Source organism: Fusarium pseudograminearum, chromosome 1 (assembly GCF_000303195.2).
Source record: "Fusarium pseudograminearum CS3096 chromosome 1, whole genome shotgun sequence".
Classification (NCBI taxonomy): domain Eukaryota; kingdom Fungi; phylum Ascomycota; class Sordariomycetes; order Hypocreales; family Nectriaceae; genus Fusarium; species Fusarium pseudograminearum.
The window spans coordinates 3,982,088-4,002,946 of record NC_031951.1 but is presented as its reverse complement, the minus strand read 5'-3'; the positions used below and the strand labels follow the sequence as shown (position 1 = coordinate 4,002,946).

Below are 20,859 nucleotides of genomic sequence, written 5' to 3'. Positions count from 1 at the left end.
GCAGAATTTTAGAACAATCTCTCGTCTTGTTCTACACGCTAGATTGAGCCACGGTCGACACAGCTAATAAGTATTAACTGTGATATGCTTTAATTGTCTTGGATTATATCTTGATACCGGTTCTGTGTATGTTACCAGCCAACAAACCTCTTGATTCCTGGTGCTCAACTGCCATCCGGCTTTGCTCCGTGTAACTCGTTGCTTGAGCGGATCTAATTCAAAAACATGGTCAATCTGTGATATATGCTTGATCCTTGAAATCTTGAGCCGAGAAACGCTCCTTGGATGTTGGCAGACCTGCGTTCAAAGTAGTCACCAGGCTGGAGGTTCAGATCATAGTAAATTACGCTCCAAACCACTAGTCGGCTCAGCAACCTGTCTAGAGCCTCACAAAGCATCACAATAATGGGGTTCGAAGTTATTGTGCTCTTCAAGCTAATAATAACTACTCGTGCACCCAGCTTCAACGGACACTACTATCGAGCTCCTATTTATGTACATGCCTGCAGTTTGTGAATAGGGTGTCAGAAAACTTGGTCGCCGCAAAAACAAGAGACGAAATTAAGAACTCGGCTCGTGCTATTTTAAATCATACCTTTTGGGGTTTTATTATTGCACCTTCAAGCTCAGCGGCAAGCTTTTCTGTTAACCCTTTGGCTGGTTTATTAGAAGCCAGGGGTCTCTCGCAGTGACCCCCAGCTGAGAAACGTCATTTGCAGAGCGTCCAATCCAGTCAAGTACCTTAGTAGGTTGGACATTTGTCTATAATGCCCAAACCTCATCTTCGTCCAAACACCAGCTGAACCCTACGGAGCCCAACTGCTATCACTCATAAGTTCCTTATATTTGCATCTTTTTCTTGCTTCAACTCAATTGATCATGGTTCAAGTTTAAATTTGAATCCATTCCGCAATCGCTGGCTTGGACGCGCTGAACCCTGAATTTATCTGTCCCGTCCCATACCATCCATCATTCTGTCCAAAATGGAACATTCCTCACCAGCCTGGTCTTCACAGGCTCCCTCGCCCGAAAAGTCATGCGAACTATATATACGCGACTACCCTCATCGATCCATCGCCATCGTATCGTCCTCCCATACCCTAATATTTCGATATACCACGTCTACCAGTGAAGCCATCGCGAACGGCTCGCTTACATCCTTAGCTGCGATTACAAGACCCCGCGGGAACGTCGGCGAGACTGTAGTATCGAAATGCATGGTTGAATTCGCACCTGTTTCCAAGAACCTACTACAAGACTATCGTCGTCTAACTCATCGACCGATTTATGGGACATTGGGCTTGATCACAGTCAACGGCGAGGTCTTCCTATCCATCATTACACATGCGACTCGGGCTGCAACCCTACGGCCTGGTGAGACGGTAGAACGTATAGGTGGAGTCGCATTCTACTGCCTAAGCAGCGCCGACTATGACGATGTCGTTCCTCTAGAACCGCTCGATCCCGAGTTTTCAGATGCTGCATCGGTGCAGTCCGGTCCTTACGGACAAGGCCTTGGTCGAAGGGAGGTGGCCATGGAGCATCCTTGCCATGAGTTGCGCAACCTACTCAGCAACGGAACATTTTACTACAGTACAGACTTCGACCTGACAAACCGACTCCAAGATAGGTTCGTTGCTACCACGCTCCTAAGCGAACCCTACTGACAAACTGCAGACCGATCAATTCCAACTCCTTTGAGATTGACAATTTCGATGATGGGTTCCTCTGGAACTCATTCATGATCAGCCCCCTTGTGCAATTTCGTTCTCGACTCATGCCACACGAGCGGGCGTCTCTCGATTCGTCACGGATACTTACTTCAGCAATCCGTGGGTTTTGTAAGACAATGACTATCCCGTTGAGCTCTTCGCCCATAAAGAATGTCAAGTCAGGGATGCCCTCTTTCATGACGCTGATATCTCGGTTGTCTTGTCGCAGAGCTGGCACTCGCTTCAATTCACGAGGTATCGACGATGATGGGCATGTAGCAAACTTTGTCGAAACTGAAACCACTTTCTGGAGTCCAGCAGGGACAATGTTTTCGTATGCTCAAGTGCGTGGGTCTGTTCCAGTGTTTTGGGAGCAGGCGGCCGACCTTATTCCAGGTCGCCAGAAGATCACAGTTACCAGATCTCCAGATGGGACTCAACCTGCTTTCAACAAACATTTTGAGGAGCTTGAGCAATCCTATGGAGCAGTTCATGTCATCAACCTTCTTAGTGAGACTAAGCCGGGTGAGGTCGAGCTCAGTAACCTATACCATAATGGCATCAGACATTGCCCTTTGAGCCGCGCAGGACAGGATGGATCTTCAGACCACGCTCTCCTACGAGAGACAAATTACGATTTTCACGCCGAGACGAAAGGACCTGCTGGATACGAGGCCGCTCGGGATATTCGCCGCTATATTGAAAACTCTACTGATGGGTTCGCATACTTCCTTGCAGAGGAGACAAACGAGCCAAGCTATGATCAGGATAGCTCTGGACATGCGCGCATGGTGGTCGTGCTTCAACAGGAGGGTGTTTTCCGAACCAACTGTCTTGACTGTCTCGATCGAACCAATCTCATACAGACAATGATTTCGCAAATGGCAGTCGAGGCTTTCCTGGGACACCGGGGCGAATACGCCGCGTCCGACTTCTGGATGAGACATTCCAGTCTCTGGGCAGACAATGGCGATTCCTTGTCCAAAACCTACGCCGGAACAGGCGCTCTCAAGTCATCGTTTACACGCCATGGCAAAATGTCACTGGCCGGAGCTGTCGCCGACGTACGCAAATCTGTGCAGCGTATCTACCACAACAACTTTCTCGACCCGTCCCGTCAGATCACCATTGATATGCTTCTAGGTCGTCTTGTTGGGCAAGCGCCGGTTCTTCTGTTCGATCCCATCAGCGACTTCGTATCATCAGAGCTGGCCAAGAGAAGTGGCGAATTCACTTCTTACAACAGCATCACCATATGGGTTGGCACTTTCAATCTCAACGGACGTACCGAAGGCGTCGACGATGATCTTGGTCCTTGGTTATTCCCAGAAACCCTGGGTAACGCCCAGCCGGATATATTTGTGGTGGGATTCCAAGAGATCGTCGAGCTCAGTCCTCAACAGATCATGAACAGCGATCCATCACGGAAGAATCTGTGGGAACAAGCTGTAAAACGTAACCTAAACGAGCGACAGAAGCGGTTAGGGGGTGAGAGATATGTGCTGCTACGAAGTGGGCAACTTGTCGGTGCAGCACTATGCATTTTTGTCAAGACGCCTAGTCTGGCCAGCATTAAGAACGTCGAGGGCAGCGTAAAGAAGACGGGTATGTCAGGCATGGCTGGAAACAAGGGTGCAGTGGCAATTCGATTCGACTACGCCAACACTCATATCTGTTTTGTCACGGCTCATTTAGCCGCTGGATTTTCTAACTACGACGAACGTAACCGTGATTACGCCACGATCCACCACGGTTTACGTTTCCAGAGGAATCGTGGAATTGATGACCATGGTGAGTGTAACTCGATGTCCCTTGCACTGCATCGTGCTATTATACTGACATGAACAGACGCTGTGATCTGGTTAGGTGACTTCAACTATCGTATTGGTCTCAATTCAGAGACCGCACGAGCTCTCGTGAAGAAGCGTGACTTTGAGACGCTGTATGAGAACGACCAGCTCAATCTTCAGATGGTAGCTGGGCTGTCATTCCCATTTTATTCCGAAGCTCGAATTACGTTCCCACCCACGTACAAGTTCGACATTGGGACCGATAACTACGATACCTCGTAAGTCGTGTGATCCATGTATCGTTGCACGTACATATACTGACTAGGATATAGTGAGAAGGCTCGCATTCCTGCGTGGACAGACCGTATTCTCCGGAAGGGGTCTAACCTGAGACAACTGCTGTACAACTCGGCACCTCTCAAATTCTCTGACCATCGACCTGTCCATGCTGCATTTGAGTGTAGAGTGAGCATTGTCGACGAACAGTTACGGGAAACGATCAGTAAGGAGCTGTATCAACGCCGAAAGGCGGATGTTGGGGACGCCACGGCTCATCTCGGCACTGGTGAGGACAGTGACGATGAAGATCTTATCGGCTACGATTCTATCGAGCCTGGGTTGCCTCCTGCGAGTTCAGATCGCCAGAAATGGTGGCTCGATAACAAACAGCCTGCTCGTGCCGCGGTGCCTGTGCCCAAGCCTAGGAGTGGACAAGCTGTTGGGCTCAATCCCAACCGTCCCTCGAATCCATTTGGTCTCACGGATGAACCAGACTGGATCTCCATCCCAAGGTCATCCTCAAAGGCATCATTGTCGAGTATGTCAAGCTCGCCATTCGAAAAGGTGAGCTTGCCCAACTCCATGGCATCAGCCTCGAGCATCCAGCCTCGGAAACTACCTCCACCATATGATCCATCAGCATTGCCAGCCAAGGTGGGACGTATCAACCTTATGGATGATCAAACTCCCATGGGTCATGTTGAGACACCACCTCCACCCCCACCCCCTCGACGAGGAACATCAGGAGTGGCACCGAGCACCGGGTTTGGTCTTAATAGAGTACAGACACAGCCGCAGCCACTACCACCACCTCTGAGGTCGGCATCAGCAGCTTCGCACGCTTCTCAGTACTCGCAAAACAGCAAGGGTGGTAAACCGGCGCCTCCAGTAGCAAAGAAACCGGCACATTTGTCAACTTCACCCAACTCGAGCCCAGGGTTGAGTCACAGCATCATGGACGAAGACTTTAGACCACCTTTGCCGTCAAGGGCTCAAACCGGGGGTCCTATGGCAGGTTCTCAATCACAAGGCCATGGAGTTGCTGCAAGGAAACCTGTAGGTATGCCGAAGCAAGGGATGAATGGAACGGGTCCAAATCCATCAAGCCCGATCGGTGGCATGATGGGTGGGGTGCCATCGCGCCGACCCGCACCGCCGGTGCAGCCCAAGCCTCAATTATCGCAGTCAAACCAACACCGAGGGCAAGGGTCGGTTGATTTGTTAGGTTCGCTGGACGAAAGTCAGGACGTAGGATGGGAGACGTTGAAGCCAAGCACAAGAGCATAACAAAATGAATAGCATTGCAAACAGTTGGTATTTGGATGCGTAGGCGTTTTGGGGTCGGTTTGACTGTGGTTTGGTGTGTTTAGATGTTAGGAATAGGCTTATCTGTCTTTCTGTCTTGCATTGGAACATGGCTATTGGTACGGCATAAAAGTTCAGGTGAATTCTAGCTGTTATCTTGATGTTTCCTTCACCGGTTGATGGTGTTCATGTTGAGTATGTTTCAGGGCATGTGAGCCAACAAGTGAATCAGTGTGACCACTTTTTGTGAAGCCATTCATTAGTCGGTCACGCAAAGCCCTGAGCGCCCAGCATTCGCTTGGCGGTATGTCAACATGTTGGAGCCATTCTGATCGCCAAGATGCAACCAATTTACTCGATCCCGTTTAGAGAACTGCATGTCGGGTGATACGCCGCCACTAGGATGAAAAAGTCGCGAGATGTGAGTGAGACTACTGTTACCCTGTAGATGTGAGATGGAGGGATTTTAGGATTGGCTCAGGCCTCATATGACCTTGTTTTGCCCCCCGCAAACAAACAAACAAACAATAGATGTTAAATCTCCAATCAATTTGCATGCAAAGGTCTGGGGTTGTTGATCTTGTTGGATTTTTGCCGCCGCCGTCTGAATATTCGGTCGGTTTCGATTCACGATACTCACTCTGCTGACTCTTGAATGGCGGTCTCGTTACCACTAGTCCAGATTCCTGTCCGATACAGTTCAGGCTAAGCCTGGGCTGAACCGAAAGGCAGCACTAGATTTAGTTTAGCAACCAGCTTCAACGTTTTTGATCATATGGGATGTTGCCGATATCCACACGTTAGGTTTTTAATGGGTGAAAACCCTTTTGTGTTGTGCATGAACTTGGTCATTCTGAACAATTTCAAATCCTCTAATAACTACTACTGACTTTTCCGTTGCCCTGCGACTTTGAGTCATTGAAGGTAGGGTATAAAGAAGCAAGTGTTGTGCATGTACGGATACTGAGCGCATTGTATTGCATTGCATGGGTCGACTGCTGAAATACGGATACATGAGAGGAGCTGGCAGGCCCTCCGGTTCTTCTCTCTTATAGGAGCAGATAGGTAGGTACCGTACCCTGTCGTTGAGCACGAGACCTTGACCCTGAAGGATCTAGACCGATGTTGATCACTTTATCAATCACATAACACCCTTGCTTGTCGTCCCTTTTCAATCACTTCTCCCCCCTCGCCTCTCCTCATCCTCTCTCCACATCGAATATAGCTCGAGCTCTCTGATACTGTTGGAATAAACAATTGCTCACAGGAGGTCTAGTAAACCGACTTCAACATCACGAATCAGTACTTTGCCCCCTTCTTCTATATACAACTCCACTTCTCATCGTTTCGTTCGTTCGCTTCTGGCCCGCGCTCAAGAACCCGCCTTCCAAGAGAGATCGTCCCCGGTCCGTGGTCCCATTAGCTTCCCAATCCAACCACTCTCGAACCGAGAAAACCGTTCCTACCTCCTACCTGAGTCTACCTACCTTGTTTCTCGTAAACCTTGATCGCAATTTCTCCCTTTTAAGTCCTTTTCTTCAACGAGGAACCATCATCCACTTAACTCCTCCTTTCTTTTCTCTTTGTCTTCTTGACTGTTCCCGGCATCTTGGCCCCCCAGGCTCTCTAATATCAGTCAACGCTCTTCTTTGGCATTGTTTCTTCAAGATATCAATTGGCAAGAAACAAAACGCTTGGACCTATTGATTTTAGTGTGATTCCCTCACGGTCACACGAGTCATTGGCGTACACGGATGAATTTGCTCGACGACGGCAAACAAAACACTGTCATGTCCATGTGAAAACAGTAATTGAGACTCTGGTCGCCAATTTTACATCTTCATGAGAAGTAAACAAGAAGCAAAAGAGAAAGAAAAAAAAGAAAAACCATCGAATATCAACACCAAGGTTCCATCCAGCTGGCCTCGGACTCATAATACACGATATCACCTACAGTGTGATAATCCAGCTTCTTCCTACCAGTCGCCTATTCTTACATACGACCACTGCAAAAAAGAAGTTCGCGCCCTACCGAGCAACATCGACACCTTAATACAAGTTTGAACAAACTCATAATTAACCATGGGTGGTATCACAGATCCCCGGATCAAGGTCAACCCCCTTATGCCTCCGGCAAAGCAAGAGCGCATCCATGTCTGGCGAACCGAAGTCGCTTCTGCTCTCCACCTCCCCACGGCCCCGTCTCTGTCGTCGTCTGTATCATCATCATCCGCCGCGACGCCAGATCTCGACCCGGATACATCTTTCGCCACACCCCCATCACCAGCTGGATCTAGACCACGAAGCCTGTGGAAGCGACTCAGCTGGCGCTTTGGACCCAAGAGACGCACTGCTGTCAACATGGCTGCCGCCGCCGCCGAGCTACCCCCTGATGGCCGCACGGCTATGTACCGTGGGCTTGAGACCAGGGAGCCGAGGGGTGGCGATATGGACGAGGAGGGCGGCATATTGGAGAGGGATAGTGAGCGAGGAAATGGTTTGAGAGAGAAGCAAGAAAGGCTGGCACGGGCAGCCAGATTACTCAACCGCGATGGCGAGGAACGGTAACGCACTGGCTGGTTGATGCATTACTCGCTATGACGAATGTGTGTCCCTCTCTTATCACGAAAGCCCTGGCGCCAGTAATATTTTTAATAGGGAAGCCGGGGTCATGTCGACATGTGTCATGATATAGTATTTATTCTTCATTAATTGATGTCCTTAATAGGCAGTGTCAAGCGCGTACGAAAGCACGCGCATGCAACTAATATTTCTAATCTTGGGTACGAGTGACATGCGACGATTGTGCCAAGAGACATGCCAATTCCATAAGCGCCAGTTGGACCTAGACACTTGTGAGAAGACGAAACTGGAAAACGGCGGCTAACATATCAAGCCTTTAAACACCTTTCGGGGCAAACGACACCAGGACAGAATCTTCGGAAAGGCGTCGGGAGGAAAGAAGCGAAATGAGACAACGTCACAACCTCTCTTCTCGGTACCTGTGAGCAAAAAATGTAAGGGGGTGTAACTTTGGGGGGAAGTGGTCTTTTTTTTTTTAGAAATAACAGAAAACGATTCATCTCCATCTTCTTTCACCAGGGCACGGTCTGATAACGGACCGATAGACAGGAACGAAAAGACACAAACAACATGAGACAAGGGGGGGAAAGCCGTAAACATGAGAAAGCCTTCTTTGGTGGCGATCCATCGGGATGGGCTAGGCCCTGTCCACTTCTTAATGAACAACAAGACGGGAATAGAATAGAGAGAGATACACAAATGCTAGGTGCCAGACATGGGCCAAGGATAAAAGGTGAAAGGGGGGAAACTTTGCGATTTATCTGCCAGGTAAAAAGAAAAAAAACAAGAGCCGTCATCATCATCAGAGGTTGGCGGTCGATTTTCTTCAAGAGTCCGACGAACGAACGAGACGAAAGATTCCACGCCGCAACACTTTCCCTTTCCCAGAACCAGACCCTTATTGATTCATTCCTCCCTCTCCATCGCCGTGAAAAAAAGCAACGCACCGCGCAAAAAGAAGAAGCCTCGTACTATCATCCAGCCCGCCCAAGACAGTCCCAGCTATCCGTGTGTCCAGGGGCAGACGAGTGTAACCGGGGCGAGAATACATCTCGGTTCCTATATGCCGAGACGCATGTGGTATCGAGGGGATTATTGATAGATTTAGGAGGCAGGAGCAGGCGCGGGCTCCTCAGCAGCCTCCTCGGCGGGCTTGGCAGCCTCGCCCTCCTCCTTCTTGGGAGCATCAGCAGCACCGGCAGCCTCACCCTCGGCGCTGTCGGAAGAGGTCCAGAGGGTAAGGTTGTCGCGGAGAAGCTGCATGATGAGGGTGCTGTCACGGTAAGACTCCTCAGACAGGGAGTCGAGCTCGGCAATAGCATCGTCGAAGGCCTGCTTCGCGAGGTGGCAAGCACGGTCGGGGGAGTTCAAGATCTCGTAGTAGAAGACGGAGAAGTTGAGGGCAAGACCCAGACGGATGGGGTGAGTAGGAGTGAGCTCGGTCTGAGCAACATCGGTAGCGCTCTGTGGTTGGGCACAACTGTCAGCGAGGGGCACCAGGGGGCCGGATCTTGCGGCATGTGACTGTGGTGGGGGGATTTAGCCTTACCTTGTAAGCATCGTGGGCAGCGGTGGCAGCACCCTTGCGCTTCTCACCGGAGGCGAACTCGGCGAGGTAACGGTGGTAGTCACCCTTCCTGTAGATTGAAAATGAACCTGGTCAGCTACGATACCAAATAATTAAAGGTGCATTGCAATTTTTTTCCTTTCAGAAAAAAAACACGCAAATGTCGAAATGGGTGTAGTGGTTGGTGCATGAGCACAAAAAGGGCGGAAAGCGAGGGGCCTCAGGCCAGAGGCGGGGAAGATAAAAACGCACATCTTGTGGTAGAAGACCTTGGACTCGCCGGTGGCAGCGTTGGGGATAAGGAAGTCGTCCAAAACGTCGAGGACATCCTGGCAGACCTTCTCGAGCTCGGTCTCGATCTTGTTGCGGTAGTCCTTGATGGTCGAAACGTGCTTATCGGATCCCTTAGACTCCTCCTTCTGCTCGATCGAGGAGATAATGCGCCACGAGGCACGTCGAGTACCGACAACGTTCTTGTAGGCAACGCTGAGAAGGTTACGCTCGTCAACGGTGAGCTCTCCGCCCAGCTTGGCCACCTCCTTCATGTAGGTAACCATCTCATCGTAGCGCTCAGCCTGCTCGCAGAGGCGGGCGAGGAAGGTCTTGCTGTATTAAGGTTAGCGAAACGGTGTCCTGTGGCTTGACGTTTGAATACCCGTCGAGCTTGACAAGATGTCGAGCACCGATGCTGTCGGGAGAGAAGCGGCCGGGGGACATGTGGACAAACCTTTCACGCTATCGCACCATGATAGTTAGCATCGAAACCACATTTAATAGAGAGATAGGGACAGTGAGCGACGAGTTGGAGGTAGAGACAGCCAGCGCTACATGAAGGGCGAACAAGAGATCCAAACGAGCATCGTGAGCTGCATGACTATGCTGTAGAGGCCATGAACCGGGAATTATCGTGGAATCTCGTGATGTTGATGCCGCTCATGTTGGGCTTCGACTGAGGGGTTGTGTGGGCTTCGGCGGGAACAGGCCGAGCAGGAAAAGGACGTAAGACCCTTTTCCCCAGAAGAGGGGAAAGTGGTGCAGCAGGATAGCGACTTACCTCAGTAGCCATTGTGGAAGATTTTGGGTATTGGTTTGATAGAAAAGAGGAAGCGGTCGTAACGGAAAAGAAAGTTAGAAGTTGAGGTTGAGTAAGAAGATGGGAATTTTTGGAGGTTGAGATTTGGGGGGTGAGAAGAGGGAGCGAGATGAAAGGCAACCAGCGACAGTAATCTCAGGTAAGGTACTAAGAGAACGAGAGAGTGACTGGGAGTGGGTGGGCTGTGGAGGTGGGGTCATTTGCTCAGAGCCAGCAATGGAGCATTGGACCCGACAGGCAGGCCGCACAGTATGGCGGCGGTCGGTAGGTACCTTGTGCATTAAATTTCGGCGGGCAGCCTAGGCGCCAACCTACGCCCACTGCCCGCCAGCGGTTTGGGGGTTCACATCGCTAACAACAGCACATCATAGCAGAGGTGGACGGCCCTGGTCATGTTGATGTGGACTTGTTGATTTCTTTTTTCTCACCGGGCTACCTCGACACCGCTCGCTTCTCTCTCTGAAGTACAGTGCAGTTCATGCCTACCCGAGCAGCTGAGGCAAGTCGGGTAAACCTGTTAGTGCCGTTCTCACTCACATGGAACCCAGTCACCGCTCTGATATTCAACGTAACCGACACTATGTACTTAGCGATTTGAAGAGAGGAAATCAGACAAGAAGAGAAAAAAAAGGGGGTAAGCTACTGAATCTCCCCGTCAAGCGGAACACATCCCCGTTGAAAAGTTTAGACTGAAATATGGGCAATATAGCTGCCCGCCTCACCCAAATTGCACCCTCAATCGACGACTCCATGGGCAGAAATTGCAGGCTGTTCTAAGGTACTATTACACCTGCCCAGGCACCTGCCAGGTTAGTAGTAGGCACCAATTGAATGCGAACAATGAAAACCAGCCACGTGAGTGCAAAAAAAAAAAATTTAAAAAAAGGAATAGGTGACGACACGCAAAGCTTCCATCTCCTTCACCCCTCTTCTATTGTGCTACTACAAACAAAACAAATCCAGCCCAGGTTCTTGATCTGGATGGTCCTGGCACGTCATGTTCCGTTGATTCATTCATGTTTCCGTTACAATCGAGTCCCCTTTACTGGCAGGTAGATAGATATTCACTTTGCTTAGCAATAATCATGTACAAACCAGTTCAGGTAGAGTCGATTGCTGGGTCTTTACTTGGTGAAATCACAATGCTATCTGCCTTTTGCATGAGATAGGATCCCGTCAAGTCAGCCTCGTTGTGGCTTAGTTGGGAAAGGATCCATTCATCCCCCCTGTTTGGTTATCTATGCCTGCCACAACAGCAATTCGTGTCTCACAACGAATCAAACAAGACTGAGACCTGAGAGAAGAGTTTTAGATTGAAGGTGGGAGCCTACCATTCAGGTGCCTTCTCCCACTCATGAAACTCCTAGAGACAAGGCGAGAGTGAGATGAACTCATTTCCTAGGCTGGGCTCGTCCGCCTTGTAATTATATTAGCCGCCCACTCCAGCGTCTGTAAGACTCATCCAACCCAACCACCTACTATTAGCCAGCGCAAAGTAACTTGAACTTTATGACTCTGTTCTCGACCCTAACTCTGAGACAACTGTTGCGATGTTGGTATCAGGCTCGGTCCCGCTCGCTGAAACATGGAGTAAGTTTACGATAATACTCATTTCAAACAATTCATTTGAAGTCAGGCTCATGCACAGCACAGTTCAGAGGCAATGCCGTGAGTTGTCAACTTGTCATGTCAATCACTACCTATCTACCCTACGTATCAGTCAACTGTCAAATCTCGAGATCTGCCCATCTTGTTACTGTGTATCAACAGAACTATCCCTGTATGTTTCTTCAAGATGGACACTCATTCCGCTTGAAAATGCAACCCGACCCATCCCATACCGCAAGCGTCGAGAAATCCACGAACCTGGATGCGGGAACTCTTTTATCTTGTTCTAGACGATATCCTAGCCTGTTTTATGAACTGCACTCAACTACGTAGTAGTGGTGCAATTGTAGTTGTCAAATGGTTTTAGCAACTCACCAGCTAACAGATCCTTCTTCAAACAATCCGACACAGTTCGTTAAAGAAGTCAGTGCAATGCAGCTCGCTCGTCATCTTGAGCAACCCCTTATTACTGATAGAATGACTCTCTTCTAGTCCCCACGGACCCATCTGTAATCAACCGAAGCCCACGTTCCACCAAAGGCGGAACCAATTTTGCCTCAAGTACAGAGTACCGTTCAGCTCATAATAGAGTACATATCTGTAGATGGATTTCGTTTCTCTCTTGGTGAATATGCGGGCCAGATGTGTGAATGGGTGTTAGAAGTTGACTGCACACTCCATATCAAGTTGACACAGATACTATGGTTGAAATAGACTTCGTATTTCCGGCGTTTTCTTCTTTTCTTTCTTCTCACAAAACTTAATCAATACGAAGACATCTTGTGGTCATTTGATCTCGAATGACCCTGTCTTTACCTGACATATTAACTTAACTTGTGGAGCTTTCCGTTCGGTCTAGCCCGTGGTCGTTGCGGGAGTGGCCGGGGACCGTGAGTTGGCAGCTGGAAAATCGTAGTGTATCCGTATCCGTTCCGAGTAAGAGCCAACAGCCTGGTATACAACACCCAGCCAAGTTGAAAGTTACGTTACTGTGGTTGTCATGTCTTTCGGTTGACGATCGCGCTCACAAACATGTTCATAACTTAGAAAACACAAGATGCCTATCGGTAAACACTACTCGCTTGTTGTCAAGTTAAACCACCTAATTAATAATGCATTAAAGGTATCGTCAATACAAGGCTTTTCGCAAACTTGTAAACGCCAAGCAAAATTACAGTTCCTCAGTATCTGGGCCTAAACCTTGATATCGCCCTCTACCCCAGTCTGCGGGATCTCCTCCAGGTACACAAAGTCCCAATCTCCAGAAATAGTCCCGGTGCGCAAACAAGAGCTGCCACAGCTTGAATCTCGAAGGGAAACCATTTGGCTCCGCCAACTTGTCCGAGGCCGTCAAAAGGCTTCTAGTGTGAAACAACCGGCGGATAGTCATCCATAACGAATCATCTGCTCCTGCTATGCACTTGGGGTCGTTATCGCCGATACACATGTAGATATCAGACTCGGAAGGGGTCAGTTCTTGCTTGGCGATGTATACCTCGCCCGCGTGTGATTTGTAGCCCCATTCACTTAGAGGCAGAAGAGGCACAGGATCTTCTTTGTGAGTTACCCGCCTGAATTCGCGCCCTTCTGGGTGATTATCATCATTTAGATGAAATACTTCATCCACGAAGCGGGCTAGACCTTCGTTTCCGACGCGTGGCTCACCAAACGTGGTGACAATAACATCTTCCCACCCCAGCGACACCTTCAGTTCCAGTGCAGCAAGACAAGCAACAGAGCCCCCTAAACTGTGCCCGACGAGCTGTATCGGATAAGAGGGGTATTGTAATCTTAGCTGTCTCAGTTGTGGAAGAACGAACTGTCGAGTATTCTTCCATGACTGGAGAAAGCCCATGTGTACAGTACAATTCGTACATGTGTGTTCGGGTTCGTCGGGAGGCTCACTGCCACCATGATCTGGGGATGGGTATGGCACGTACTCCTGAGGAACAGTGCTCAAGTCGACAATCGTATTGGCAATGCTGTAGGTTCCACGGAAGGCTACTACGATAGCAGGCTCGCCAGCGGTCAAGTCACCGCTATCACCATGCTGCGTCACCCCATGGTCTACGGCGATATATCCGCAGCTGTCGCTTAGCAAAGGGCCAGTGTTCCATGCGTTGATGAGAGATAGACTGGGGAAGTCATTGCATCGTGACACGCAGTTGAATGGTTTTCTCACGCCCGTTGTGCCGATGCAGTAGGCGATGTCTACAAGTCGTGATAGACGTTCGAGATTCGCAAAGAAGGGTACTGAAATGCCTTTCGGTGACGGTGCACTTGGGTTGGGGCTGTGTTTTTGCGATGATGATCCAGGATTACTGAGAGCGAGAGTCGAGGTAGCCAATATGAGCTGAACGGTGAAAAAGCGCAATGAATCCGCAAGTTTGAACCGCATAACGGATTGGGATTTGCGGTGAGAGTATGTAATTAAGACGAGTCGTAAACGTGGTTATAGACGTACACTGCGCTCTGAAAATGTCGGGAGGAATGAATCCAAGCTTAATAGCAGGTCAATAGCTCATAAGTGATAGTCTGCATTAGGAGAGGAGGGAACAACAGCGAACTTATGCATAATAAAGGCGATTATTTTTGTTGAGGAATCTAATTTAGCTCCCAGAAAAGAGACGATGGAATCTCGAGTCGATCAAGTGAAGACGTCAAGATCAGGGTTGACAGGTCTCGTGAGTGACACCTCAAATTGTTGAGGTCATACCTTCTTTGACCGTGATGAGCAGTACCTGATTAGCCTGCCAAATGACCAGCAATGCAGAGGTTCCCGAGAATTGAGGGGCTGTGAGTAGCTGAATGAGCCTGTCCTACCCCGGATTCTCTATTAGGCCCGCTTTAGTACCTTGGCAGTTGGACCATTCCACGAAGGGTTCCTGAACAATTCACCATGCATCTCAGTTACGAATGATTTTATGTATTGGGCCGGGAACTGAATGTTGAATATTCTATTTCTAGTCTATCATCAAAAAAGACATTATGTTTCATTTTCGAGCCTGAAGCTCCGAATTTCCCGTCTCTCATGTGGCTCGAATAACCAAAAGAGTCGTGCTTATAACACTCTACCCCTGACACAGCATGCCAGAAAAACTACAAGATCCCATATCGTACAAATCAAAGTATCTAGACTGGAGGCTGTCTGGACGGCTGAAGGCTAGTGAAACCGGACTTGTGGTCTGTTGAGTTGGTTGTGCAACTGCCAGTCCTGGAACACTTGAGAGGGAGCATAACGCTTCCGCTGGCCTCGTATGGTAGGCTCCTATACAATATGTTAACAACCAAGATATCTTTAACTGGTATATCGGGGTTACTTACCCATCCTCTTGGCTGCAGACCTTCTCCATCATCCAAAGTTTCTGATAGTCACCGTCCCACAGAAACTCGACAGCGCGGTCATCGCACGCGAATCGGTCGGTGCCCATCCCGGTGATAGGCTTTGAGGAAGAGTTCTTGTGGCAGGGAGTTGTCAGATCTGTGTCTTCGTCCAGGAATGTAAAATCGAAGCCAGTAAGGGTTTTTCCGCCATCCTTGGACTCTGCCTTGAAGTTGCGGATATGGTAGGTATCAGGCAGTGTGCAGCCGTTGTCCTCGGCGGCTGACAAGCTCTGGGGGACGGCATAGGCATGGGCGGCCCAGGTAGCAGGGAGAGCAGAGAGAATAACGAGTCCGAGATGCATCGTGAGAGTACGGGTCTTGTAAAATATTGAATATCAAGGTTGGAGGCAACAGAGTAGTAGTAAAGACGATAAGGTTATGAAGAAGGTAGTGAGATATACCTACTTTAAAGAAAGTGATGGATTTTCACGTCGAGACATGACTAGTTATAAACCTATCGAGCAAGCCATATGGAGAACACGACGTCAGAGTCGTAGTAGTCTCTCTGGTTGGCTTCTCCTTGCCTTACCGAACACGCGGCCCAGCATATCATTAAAACGGGCCTGTCATCCCCTTCGGCGTGTTCGTGTAATCTGATTTCACCTGCTGATCTTCCTGATTCCGCAAAGCAGACATAGAGTTTACGGATTAGAGGTGAGGATCCGTCAGTAGGCAGTGTTATTGATTGGATGCCGATCATGTTTCATGTTTGCTGGGCCGGAGGTTTAATAGTGGATTTGTCCTCTGTATGGACAGCGCACGTTTGCCAGTATCTCAGCGGTTAGTTGTCTGTTGGTCACGGATAGAGTGTGAAACGATGCTATTCCCGTCGAGTGCTACAATAATAGAAGCGTGATGTCGTCATGAAAATTGATTGGATTGAGAAGCGATCACTGAAAGTCTGGAGGTGTGTCTGCACGTTCCTGTTAGACACAGATAGGATTGCGAGATGCACTCTTTGAGACTCGGTTGCCGATCATAATGTGCATTGAATCATACCCTTAAGTGATCTCCCACATCAGGGTCTGAGAGGCTGGGAGGTAACCAAGTAACGGTAGCAGGGGACGAGCCTGACAGGTTATCTACTACCTCGTTGCGTCAACAATTCATCTCTCGAAGGAGGTTGTTGTTTGCCCCAATGCGTGGATGCTCAATCGAATCCGGGTATCTCAGGTGTTCTAAGAAGCGAGCTGTACCCAGGAGAGCCTTGGCATTCATCGGCAGTCGAGAAGATCAATACTTTGTCTTTAGTGCGAGCTCCCTCTTGTTAAATCATGTCATCAATTAATATTAATAGAAATTATCTATATTGATGTTGGACGATGAAAAGGTCTTCCTTACAAGTTTATCTTAGGTCTGTAGTAGTGTTTGGTAACTCGAGGTCCCAATTTGCATTTACGCCACAAGCCAGCCACATCGCTAAAAATTTACCCCTCCGGCACGTGACCCACAGATTGGAAAACTTTTAACTCCTCTCCGTCTTTTTGTGATCCCTCTTCGTGTTGGAAATTATTCTCGATCAACCCTTCGACTAACCCATCCAGCAACAATGGCCGCTGATACCCCCGCGAAGTCCGGTCTGGCCGTTGGCCTCAACAAGGGCCACGTACGTTTACCTGTCGCAGTCTCACCTCGTGGAGGATCTCTGCTTCGCCTTCGCGACGGATGACGGCGCGACGAAATCCAACTAGCAGACGATGGACGCTGACATTTGTCGCCGATATTACAGAAAACCACCCCCCGTGTTGTCAAGCCCCGTGTTTCCCGAACCAAGGGTCACCTGAGCAAGCGCACCGCTTTCGTTCGCGAGGTTGTCAAGGAGGTTGCTGGGTAAGTCAATACAATTTTGCTTTGAGGAGATGGGGAATCGAGCTGGGAGAACGGATATACGATGGATGAACCGACTGGGCATTGGTTACTTGTGCTGGTGCGGCTTTCTGTGTCCGTACTCGCTCTCGATTTTGCCGGATGAGGAGGAGCCACATCAAACTTGCGTCAAGATTTTACTGACCATCGTTTTTCAACAGCCTCGCTCCCTACGAGCGCCGAGTCATCGAGTTGCTCCGCAACTCCAAGGACAAGCGTGCCCGTAAGCTCGCCAAGAAGAGAGTACGTCGAACCGCAGAAGCAACACCGAAACGTTTCCCGATATACATACTAACTCATGTCACAGCTCGGTACCTTCGGCCGTGCCAAGGCCAAGGTCGACGAGCTCCAGCGTGTCATCGCTGAGTCTCGCCGTGCTGGTCACTAAATCGCTTAATCTGATTTCTGGGAATCTGGAACCGAATGGGGTTCGCATGGATTGGCGTGGTCACGGTATGATCAATTAAAAATTTAACGGCTTTGATGCTCCGTGGTAAAGAAGCTGCGGCTCACCGGAATACCAACACTTTCAAGCAATTTATGGCATAATGATCAAGCCACGCTCCTACCAGTTTACTTTGTGACAGCCGTTTATCTTTTCAGTGTGAAGTTTGTCGTACAACATGAATATGATGATGCCGATGGCTGTGCATTACGCTGACTAACTTCTGGTTTACTGTGTGATACTTCCAACGCCGATGATGATCATTAATGCTTGTCGAAAATGTTTCCAACAACCTTTTATTACCCATGTAGTAGCCGCCTATTTCTTCCCCAGCTTGAGCCACTTGGGTATTTTTTTCGCAATTTTATCTCCCGATCCCTCATCCTTCTCTGTTGGTGTTGGCCGAGCCACGGCAACATCCTCATCCTTCTCATCAGGAGTGACAGGTTCGGGGACCTTGACTTGTTGACCTTGTTGAGCGATATTGGCCTTGAGGAAAGCTTCTTTCCGCACAGCTAATGGCACCACATCATCCCAGACCAAGTTAATGAGAGTGCGTCCAGACATTTTATAGGCCTTTATCAGTCCATTGCTGGAGCTGGGGTCGTCCTTGATCACGATTTTGGTTCCGGGAAGAACAAGATGGAAAGGCTGGTCGTTATGGACCATAACATGTCGAACAGCGTCGTACAGGAACTGTCCACTATGCGATGGGCTCACCTCCCAATCGCTACTGGTGTTGTCTGGGAATCTGACCTTGACGAGAATGGATTTGATAGCGTTGATTTTGGCGGCTTCTGCAGCAGCCTTCTCTTCTAACTCTTTATCCGAAAGTAGTCGCCTGTTTCTTGAGTTTTCCTGCAATCGAGCTTGGTGGAGCTGCGCATGCGCAATGGTGGGAGCGAAGTCTGTTTCGGGAGCAGGAGCCAAAGCTGCTGCGGGCGTTGACCCCGAAGGTGCGAGGAAGACGTTTACAGGTGCCAGTGGGTCATTAGACTGAGAAGACTCGACTTCCATATCATCTTCTGTAACAGTCTCGGGTCCTTTCTCCTGCTGAATCGGAATCACCGCCGGAGACTGTTCTGCCTGGACATCCGTCATTTTGGAGTCGGCTACCTCTTGTGGTGCTTGCTCTTCTTGTTTCTCTACTTCTTCGGTTGAAACAAGCTCGGCCTCTTGTGTTGTTGGTGCCTCCTCCTTCTGGTATTCTTCGTCTGTTTCCTTGAAGAATTGGCCGATTTCTGTCATGGCGTCGAATAGTGTCTTGTCTGTCTGGCGATAGGACAATCTGATCAAAACGCTTCCAGAGTTGTATCCGAGTTGTGACAGTGTCTTCTGGAAGTCTGTGAAAGACGAGAGTTCTCTACCCATAATGTTCAAGACGGGTTCTTCGTAATGCAACTGCCCGCTGCCGCTTCCTGAGCTGTTTTCCATACACGCAACCCCGCGGGCAGTGATGTTGATGTTCTTTCCATTACTCGCCTCGCCACTCTCGAATTGGCGTAGAACCTTCCATATGGTCAGATCGCTGGGGAACTTTTTGATCAGCCTTCCACCTGGTATTTCGCGACCATCGGGGGGTGGGATTTGAAGAGCGACTTGAATGGCGGAGGGTGTTTTTGACTTCTGCACAAGCTCGAGCTTTGCGCCAGGACTTAGACCAGAAGTACGAAAAGGGATGGAAAGATCGACTGTTTTTTGCCGGTGCCTGAAAGAAGATGTTATTGATATCTGGCCAAAGAAAGTAATAGGATGTGCATGGACTCACTTGACGAGATATTTGTCACTGGAGAGGTTAAGTCTTCGGCATGCTTCCTCCAATACATCAATTAGGTAGGTTCCAGGCGTGACTTTGATAGTAGCCCGCCGCAAGTCGGATGCTATCACAACGACGTTGGTTGCCATGGTATAGGTAGAGTCCTGTAAGAAATAGCGATGCAAAGTTTATGTAGGTATGAACCAGGAACGTTGTGAACTATTGATCAAAGACGATCGCGGGGAGGTTGAGCTTGGTTGGCGGTGATGTAAGCAGGCAGCTAATAAAGACGAAAGCGTGCCCGGGCACGGCGGGGTTACAGTGTAGGGGGCCTTGAGCTGAGTCTACGGGCAGTATGGAGTAGGAAGGGGGGACTCGGGCAGGTAGGCAACCATGAGTTATGAATGATTTCCATGACAATTACCACAAGATGTTCCTTACCTTAGTGCCTACCAAGGTATGGATATGGATACTAGAAGCTTCTACGGACAGAATATCGAATCTATTACCTGAAGGGTAAAACCATCTAATACTATCCGTAAATTACAGGGCATTAGTTTCAATCAAGTTGCGTCGAGCAAGTCAGGTAGTATCAAGCCCCAAGCTCTTCAGCCACTTCTTCAACCTGCTATGCGGATTTGAAAAGTCGTGCTGTAAAGACTGTGATTCACGACGCCAAATATATCTAGGTACCTATCTGTCACCCTTGTATCGTTCCTACAGCTGAAGCTACAGAGGTAAGTGAGATCATTACTCTGGGTTTCTTAAACTGTGAGCTTACCTAGCACAACCTGAGCTATCTGCTGTGTTGGCTGGTAGGTGCCTTAGGTCTCCCTAAGGACCTACTAGGCCGGGTAGTTAGGCCACCTTAGTTATAGGCCTCTGTAATTAGCCCTTAATTATATATATATTTTCCCTATTTTTCCCTATTTATAGGTTATATACTTATATTTATACCTTAAATTATATTAGCTATTTTTAAAGTTCTTATTTATATAATTATTAAGTATTTTTTTTAATTAAATTTAAACTATTTTTTATTTTTATATTTTTTAGAATTTTATTAAAAATTTCCTTTAAAATTTAAATTAATAATCTTATAATTTATTTTATTTTATTTTTTTTAAAATAAAATAATTTATTAAATTTACTTTTTTATAATATTAAATAGTATATATTTTAATTATATTTAAATCTATTTAATAATATTTTTATTTTTTAATATATTTTATTATTATAATAAGTAAAATAAAAAAGATTACTTTTTAAGTTTTTATTTTTTAAATCTTATTAATAATATTATTTTTATTTTAATTAAAGTTAAAATATATTATATTATTTTACTATTTAAAAATTACTTTATAAAAAAACTTAATAAAAATAAATTTAAATTATTATAATAAAAAAAATAACTTAAAAGATATTAATACTTTATAAGTTAATATAACTATAATATTAATTAATTTAAATT

The 20,859-nt window shown here is 48.0% G+C and overlaps 7 protein-coding genes across 7 annotated transcripts, besides 5 other annotated features; 3 read left to right on the top strand and 4 right to left on the bottom strand.

Moving 5' to 3' along the window:
• Positions 1-983: 983 nt before the first annotated feature.
• On the top strand, positions 984-5,068 carry FPSE_07607 (uncharacterized protein; the record flags this gene model as incomplete). Its single annotated transcript, XM_009260725.1, has 4 exons — positions 984-1,630; positions 1,678-3,503; positions 3,561-3,780; positions 3,835-5,068. 4 exons carry the CDS (start codon positions 984-986, stop codon positions 5,066-5,068), a joined length of 3,927 nt encoding a protein of 1,308 aa, XP_009259000.1.
• A 2,100-nt stretch (positions 5,069-7,168) lies between these two features.
• FPSE_07608 (uncharacterized protein) lies at positions 7,169-7,654 on the top strand (the record flags this gene model as incomplete). Its single annotated transcript, XM_009260726.1, has 1 exon — positions 7,169-7,654. The coding sequence occupies one exon, from the start codon at positions 7,169-7,171 to the stop codon at positions 7,652-7,654; it is 486 nt and encodes a 161-aa protein (XP_009259001.1).
• Positions 7,655-8,773: 1,119 nt separating this feature from the next.
• Positions 8,774-10,302, bottom strand: FPSE_07609 (uncharacterized protein; the record flags this gene model as incomplete). The annotated part of the gene is made up of 5 exons (XM_009260727.1): positions 8,774-9,133; positions 9,219-9,306; positions 9,489-9,842; positions 9,892-9,971; positions 10,291-10,302. The coding sequence occupies 5 exons, from the start codon at positions 10,300-10,302 to the stop codon at positions 8,774-8,776; spliced, it is 894 nt and encodes a 297-aa protein (XP_009259002.1).
• Positions 10,303-11,192: 890 nt separating this feature from the next.
• Positions 11,193-11,214: a repeat region.
• A 1,894-nt stretch (positions 11,215-13,108) lies between these two features.
• On the bottom strand, positions 13,109-14,335 carry FPSE_07610 (uncharacterized protein; the record flags this gene model as incomplete). The annotated part of the gene is made up of 1 exon (XM_009260728.1): positions 13,109-14,335. The coding sequence occupies one exon, from the start codon at positions 14,333-14,335 to the stop codon at positions 13,109-13,111; it is 1,227 nt and encodes a 408-aa protein (XP_009259003.1).
• Positions 14,336-15,069: 734 nt separating this feature from the next.
• On the bottom strand, positions 15,070-15,623 carry FPSE_07611 (uncharacterized protein; the record flags this gene model as incomplete). The annotated part of the gene is made up of 2 exons (XM_009260729.1): positions 15,070-15,205; positions 15,262-15,623. The coding sequence occupies 2 exons, from the start codon at positions 15,621-15,623 to the stop codon at positions 15,070-15,072; spliced, it is 498 nt and encodes a 165-aa protein (XP_009259004.1).
• Positions 15,624-16,870: 1,247 nt separating this feature from the next.
• Positions 16,871-17,575, top strand: FPSE_07612 (uncharacterized protein; the record flags this gene model as incomplete). The annotated part of the gene is made up of 4 exons (XM_009260730.1): positions 16,871-16,927; positions 17,051-17,151; positions 17,349-17,430; positions 17,495-17,575. The coding sequence occupies 4 exons, from the start codon at positions 16,871-16,873 to the stop codon at positions 17,573-17,575; spliced, it is 321 nt and encodes a 106-aa protein (XP_009259005.1).
• A 375-nt stretch (positions 17,576-17,950) lies between these two features.
• Positions 17,951-19,537, bottom strand: FPSE_07613 (uncharacterized protein; the record flags this gene model as incomplete). The annotated part of the gene is made up of 2 exons (XM_009260731.1): positions 17,951-19,340; positions 19,401-19,537. The coding sequence occupies 2 exons, from the start codon at positions 19,535-19,537 to the stop codon at positions 17,951-17,953; spliced, it is 1,527 nt and encodes a 508-aa protein (XP_009259006.1).
• Positions 19,538-20,346: 809 nt separating this feature from the next.
• Positions 20,347-20,402: a repeat region.
• Positions 20,403-20,619: a repeat region.
• Positions 20,562-20,731: a microsatellite.
• A 1-nt stretch (position 20,732) lies between these two features.
• Positions 20,733-20,859: a repeat region.